Here is a 7,500-nt window from a genome sequence, read left to right on the forward strand (position 1 = left end):
CCAATATCATTACTGAGTGATCAATGGACGGTTAATTGCCTCGCGTTTCCCACGAGTCGCTCCCATCTGCGGATTTAGCACTCTGTACAGTCACTCTCCGGCTCCGCTGCGGCCGCCGGGACTTACGCTGGAGGCCGCAAAGTTCACCGTAAATTAGAGAAATCGACGTGCATGCTATACTTTGCATAACGTCATATTGTCTCGTAAAACCTTACGATACTGGAGTTTTCTACGGTTTCTGAAGTAAATGTGACAGCAGACTGATTTAAAGACGGGTATAAAAACTACGCGCTTAATTAGATGTAATTATTTTCCAATATAACGCAGTCACAACCGAAGCTTTGTCATTCTAACCCGTTCAACTTTCTCTAAATTGCTTTTAGAAAACAAGTATTGAATATCAAGTTACATTTGCAAGCATCCGTGACTACTCTACTTCTTTAAATAATGTTGATACAAACTCTATCCCTGTTCTCTTTCGCTTATTAAAGAGTCTGTGTTTGATCAAATATTATCGAAAATCCAGCAAAGAGGGAATACAATATCTGGAATCTGAAAATGGTTAATACAGCCTCAGTCTCTCAGAAAGACAGATTGATGAATGGGTAGATGGATTATATAATATATATATATACATATATATATATATATATATATATATATATATATATATATATATATATCGACATATATGCAAGTATATAGACAGACACAAAGATCCAAAGGTTATTTACAAAAGTTTACCTGGACTTCACAGCACGGTTCACATAGTCCAACTAGTGTAATTACAAACCGCCGACGATTGTAACATCAGTCACAATAAATTTTCCTAAATACCGTGACTAAAGAGCACGCCATCGACAGGCAACTAGTTCGCCCCCGAGACTGGCCATGAGAACCACAGAGGAACCGCCGAGCCTGACGCTGTTCCATGCTGCCTCATGGTGCGCTGACAGGCTCAGCACCTAACAGCGCCAAAGGGAGAGATAGCAAAGGCAAGTACGGTTAAGCACAGACTGTCCAGATTGTTTTTGATGAGTTGTGAGTCACCTGCTGGCGGTCGCCACGTTTGGAGAATTCCCAAATCAGGCAGAACAAGAGATAAACAAAATGTCTGTTTTTTTTTTTTTTTTAAGTATTTAGTTGCCTTGTCAGACTGTGGCTGGTGCTGAGTTTTCAACACATCTCTTGTGTGTGTGTGTGCGTGATTTCATTTACCTTTTCATTCCTTTTCCATTGCAAAAATAATTCGAAAGCAGACGCTATTTTCCTCTTCTCACCGTGCATGACTATTTTTTATAACGAAAAACATTTCCTGTCGTAAATTGAACCTTACAGCTTCGGCACTTTCTTCCTCCCCTTTCCCCTTTGGATTCGACACTGGCACCCCTTCGAATCACAAGAAAATCACGGTGAAAGAGCCGAAACGTGCAACTAGATTCCTTCTACAAAAAATATACCATAATATGAAACTATGAACGATTTTTTTCGCTTGCCGTGTGTGTGTGTCGTCTGGGTCACCATCGCCATAGTTACAGTGATCAGTGTGAAAGTTGCTGCTCCCAGGTTCATCACTACAGGTTACTATAGGACGGATGTGATTATATATGAAGAGAAAGTACATGAGCATAAATTTGTCGCTGTATAATCTTCAGAAAAGGAGAGATATCGATTGGCTGGGACGAAAGGAAACGAGAGAGAAATGGAGTAAGAGGAGGGAGAGGGAGAAGAGGAATAAGACAAATTAATGGAGAACTAGGAGGAAATGCAGAAAGTTGTAGTCATAAACACATGTATACACAATGCGAACAGCCAATGGGCAAACAGGTAAACAATTACATATATCTAACCTCCGAGATCCATACCCAAAAATCGCCAACCCCTTCTGGCTCCGTTATAACCTCCTCCTTCACCCTAAAAACTGCAAGAATCGACACAGTAAGTCAAAAGTCAATTGCACGCCCGCCCCCCTCCTCTAAAGGCAGTCCAAGAGCACCAGGGCCACCCGAAAGCAGCTGCCCAACCCTGCCGGCGCCCTCACCCGGGTCTCGATGCGATATCCGTCTCGGTTAACGGTCGGCACTGGGTACCCGCCTCGAGCAGGGCGTGTCGGGACGTATAACTGCCCGACCCCCTTTTTGCACACAGCGCAGATACAGATCACACGAACGTTCACACGCACACTTACTCCTTAAAACACACACACACGCACACGCACACGCACACGCACACACACACACACACACACACACACACACACACACACACACACATATATATATATATATATATATATATATATATATATATATATATATATATATACGCCCAACAAATCGGTAAAGGTTATTTGGTATCTAGAACTAGCGCTTTCCCCACCCGAGGCCTAAACTATGTGTATTAACAGCATAATAGGATCGACTCTTTTAATAGCCATTAGATCAATAACAATTCAAAAGAACCCTAATAGAAGAATTCTAAGATCTCCGACCAAGATGGAAACTTTGGTCTAACGTGTGTGTGTGTGTGTGTGTGTGTGTGTGTGTGTGTGTGTGTGTGTGTGTGTGTGTGTGTGTGTGTGTGTGTGTGTGTGTGTGTGTGTGTGTGTGAGAGAGAGAGAGAGAGAGAGAGAGAGAGAGAGAGAGAGAGAGAGAGAGAGAGAGAGAGAGAGAGAGACAGAGACAGACAGAGAGATAGAGATAGATAGATAGAGAGAGAGAGAGAGTGATTGAATTTTGTGTAGGCAAATGAATGATAATGATAAAATTACTACTACTAATATCAATGATAATAATAATAATTATTATTATATAAAAACAATAATGATATTGTGACATTAATAATCATAATAACAATAATTATACGACAATTATAATGATAATCATCATCAAAATAATGGTAATAACAATAATAATAATGCGAAGTAATAATCAATCTAATGAATGGATGAGCTAACGATTAAATGAGCGCATTAGCACGCTGAATTCATAGGAAGAAGACCCACACAATCCCCACCCACAGGCACAAACCCACACCAACGGCTCTCTTACACACACCTGTAAACTTGGCTTTGATTAATGACAGGCAATGATGTAGATATGATTCGATTATTTCATGACTCGAACTTTTAACATTCTTGCTTATCTCTCTCAAGGTGAACCTATCGAGTAAGGGTAACTGCTTCTTATCTCAAGAGTGGTCCTATATCTGGAATAAATACAGTGTGAGGATAATGTCACTGAGCGATATTATCTCGATACGTGGATTGCGCAAAATATAGAAGGGAAGACAGAAATTGGATCCAATTTAAAAAATGACTTGGATTTCCCGGTTCTATTTTTTTCGATACCTCAGAACGCTCAATTCAAGCTCATTTTTCGGTCTTTCACTTTCGTTGTCTCCTTTCCATAGCCGAAAATTGCCTAATAACAGAACACCAAAGACAAAAACATGCTAAAGCCATACATTTTCCATAAATATTTACATTCACACTTAATTACCCTTAATTAATATCCCGCCCCAACACCTCTTCCCGCCCAGCCCCTTAGACCTCCAAAGGGCAATGGTCGAATGAACAATTTCTCTGCCTGTCCGGAAAAGCCCACGTCGACAATGCTATTAATGATATTGATGAGTTTCGACAACTTTCACAAGGGAACCTCTTTGGAACGGCTCTAAGCTATCTTTTGTCTAGGATCTCTTGCTACGAGAATATCTTCACTAGAATATAACCATTTACGATATAATTGTTGTTTGTTCCTGTGTGTATTTTTTGCAAAAGACTGAATGAACTACATGTATTTTCTATCAACAAGTCAATGTATACACATATATGCCTGTTATCTCCCGTCAACAATGAATATTCATACAGCCATTCCCCCAAAAGTAGTAAGCCAGTTCCCGTCTGTTACCGAGAAGTAGTAAGTTTCACTAGTCAGATGGTGCTATCGAGTTACATGCTTTGTTTTCACTTCTCCTAAGCAGGGTTCAGTGAAAGTCAGCACCTGCTTAACTGATTACCGAAAAAATCTACATTCCGAATATGGAAATTAAACGTCTGACTTAAGCTAAGATCGCTTTCATGGAGGATTATATAATCTAAGAAGAAATGAAAACATAACTTCACTCGAAATATCATATATATATTCTTTTATATCAGAAATAGTTTCCATTGACGTATTTCAACAAGTTCGTATTCCATAATGCCTTCTGTAAGAGCGGTGATCGATTCAGTACCAAAGAAAACCTTGAACGTAGACCCGTAACCGTGAAATAGAAATTCCGTAATGGTTAATATCACGGGGACTCTCTCTTTCTCTTTACTTCTCTACAACTTTTCCTATCTCTTCCCTTATTCGTATTCTATACATTTTCAATTATTTAGTCAAAATTTACTCTAGTTACAAGACTGTTACTACTGGTTTCAATATGGTCTTCGGAGACTTCAACTTGCTAAATGAAATAGATGGTGATCCATATCTAAGTTTACCATTCGGCTGCTATAATAGAAAGGCATGAAGACAGTTATAGATGGCCGTTAGTGATTAGTTATAGTGTACAATCAAATGTCTGGGATAAACATGAAGGAAAGTTAAGAAACTTCGAAATACTTCCCAAATACCTGTAGATGCAGAGCTGTACAAGATACGCATAAAATAACGTACATAAATGCATGTAAAAGGGAAATACGTGTGCATATTTGTGCGTTTACATATTTATCTATACCTATCAATCTATGTATGTATATTAATCCGTAAATAGGTGTGTATGTGTATATATGTATATGTATATATATAAATATATGTTTATATATATGTATATATGTAAATATATGTTTATATATGTATATATGTATACATATGCATATATATGTATATATATACATACATATATATATATATATATATATATATATATATATATATATGCGCGCGCGCGCGTGTGCGTGCGTGTGTGTATGTGTCTGTGTGTACATAAGTATATATTCATGTGTGTAATAATAATCATAATACGTTCGCCACATGGTCCATGCATCGCTGTTCACTGTCAATGCCGTGTCATCGCCACTGTAACAGGAGGCAAGATGATTCCATAACATTGATTTTTATGGCGATGATGTGAACGTTTTCTGCTCCCATGACAGTTAAAGAGTGAGAATATCCGTAAGTCACGCACCAGAAGGTTAATTCCGGGTCATGTTAAGTCTTCAAATTCTGCAATTTTGTCAATCAAGTTAGATTCTAAACATTTCTGAAGGAAATGTTGTGGCTGCCAGTATGTGGTACTGAGAGATGGGGAATCGAATTTTCTGTTTAACAAATTTCAGTCAGGTGTGAGTGAGTGAGTGAGTGTGTGTGTGTGTGTGTGTGTGTGTGTGTGTGTGTGTGTGTGTGTGTGTGTGTGTGTGTGTGTGTGTGTGTGTGTGTGTGTGTGTGTGTGAAAGTGAGTGAGTGAGTGAGTGAGTGAGTGTGTGTGTGTGTGTGTGTGTGTGTGTGTGTGTGTGTGTGTGTGTGTGTGTGTGTGTGTGAAAGTGAGTGTGTGTGTGTGTGTGTGTGTGTGTGTGTGTGTGTGTGTGTGTGTGTGTGTGTGTGTGTGTCTATGGACATCGTTCTTACGTGAATGTGTGCATACCCGAGTCTTTGAGCGTGCGTTGGAGTGCAAGTGTGTGCGTATATAGGGATATGCATGTCTAACAATATATACACATAATCTAGTTCGTTATATACATACATACATATATATGTATATATATATATATATATATATATATATATATATATTATATATATATCGTATGGTGTCAACGTCCAAGTACTAAAACCAAACACGGGCCTTAGATGATCCTACCACATGTATATACATCATAATCAAAGCAAACACAAAAGCTAATTCAAAACAGCATTCAAATGACGGTCAATATGCCATCGTTTCGTTATTCACATATCCTGTTCATATAAAATGACGATCGAACTATATTGGCCGGTAATTACTTTATGCAGTGTGTATCCTGTTACATGGCGATAGGGAATGCCAATGGAATTTTCAACACTGCTGGTTTTCCTATTATAGTCTGCAGAGTAGAAAACATTAGATGCAATAAAATATTTTACTGGATAATTCCAATCAACTTTTAATATTCGACTGAAGTAAATTATCATTAAAGCCTTTACATCTATCACTGCTGTTCATGTTATCGTTACTTTTACTATCACCTTTAACTATCACCAGCATTACTAATATCATAACTGACATCACCTTGTAACCATCTTTTTAATAATGATTATCACTAATCTCATTCCTATTTACTACTTTGTTGTTCTAACATCATCATTCCTTTCATCATCACCATCACCATTGCTACGTTAATCATTATCATAATTATCAGCACTATGTAAACTAATCATGATTACTCTCATTATCTCCGTCCCTTAACTTAGTACATACAAGCGTGTTGGTGTTCGTTCCCTGTGCCACTTACATAACGGGTCTGGCGGGGCTTGAATCTGCTGAGGATGACCTGACATGGCGTCTCATTTTCGTCACCAGGTAGTCCAGGGTTGACATCTTAGTGGGTGACCCAGCGCCGTTTCCTAGGTTACCCTGGCTTCCCAGGGCTTCCCCCGACGACCTGCTGTCTTTCATTTTCATCTTGGGTCACGGTAAGGTCAAATATAGAGGGATTGTCAGTTTAGGAGTCGTGACTGAGGCCGAAGGAGTTTATAATGCTGGGTGATTTACGTTAAATCGTCACAATGGATCATGTCCAATGAATTTATTTCCTTTTTTTTTGGTGTGTGTTTTTTCTTTGAATCCCTCTATATCTCGTACACTCACTTAGAGTCCGATGTTAATTCGCGTCTGCTTGATTTCGGTTGGCTAATATGAACTTTTATTTTATTTTGTAATTGGAGCTTGCGCGAACTGATGAGTTTATTACACACAATACCTTAATGACATAAAGTGTGTTATATACATCACTGCTCCTAGTTCAATATTGAAATCTAAATATCTTCTCCATATAAACACCATGATGTTCGTTTTTCACTACACTATCCGACATAATTGGGTGTATGATACATTTTCTGCCAACGTTTCAGTTAGTGGCTTAAGAGTCCGCCCACACTCGACTTCTACGCTCAGTCAACGGCCACTGACACGACGTAAACAAACACGCACAACCTGGCAGCGCACGTGCTGGTAGACACTGTCGTACTGCGCGCGCTTCAATATTCGGCCAGATTTCAGATACCGTCGTATCAATAACATTTGTTTACTACGATCAGGTAATTTAATCACGGTATTTAGCTTATTTTGTGGTATTCACAATGATATTATTTCAGAATACAACGCCATGTACAAAAAGCAAATGAAACGTCTGGCAGTGCGATTAAGCTCATTCTTTCTCCTACGAGACCAAGACCGGACGTAGGTTGGATGGTAATATAAGTGGCCATCTATTTTAGTTATTACATTAACGATCCGTGCAGAAAAATGTTGATT

The 7,500-nt window shown here is 38.8% G+C and overlaps 1 protein-coding gene across 3 annotated transcripts in view; it reads right to left on the minus strand.

Annotated features, from left to right (window-relative positions):
- mwh (multiple wing hairs) overlaps window positions 1-7,500 on the minus strand; it is a 180,238-nt gene that overhangs the window by 72,858 nt on the left and 99,880 nt on the right. Inside the window, exon 1 of one of the 3 annotated variants that reach the window (XM_070122106.1) lies at window positions 6,479-7,149. The exons of the other annotated variants lie outside the window; for them this stretch is intronic. Coding sequence (XP_069978207.1) covers window positions 6,479-6,648 — 170 coding nt within the window. The 5' untranslated portion in view covers window positions 6,649-7,149. Of the gene's footprint in view, window positions 1-6,478; window positions 7,150-7,500 lie in introns of those variants that run through there. 3 annotated transcript variants of the gene reach the window in all.

Source organism: Penaeus vannamei, chromosome 5 (genome assembly GCF_042767895.1).
Source record: "Penaeus vannamei isolate JL-2024 chromosome 5, ASM4276789v1, whole genome shotgun sequence".
NCBI lineage: Eukaryota > Metazoa > Arthropoda > Malacostraca > Decapoda > Penaeidae > Penaeus > Penaeus vannamei.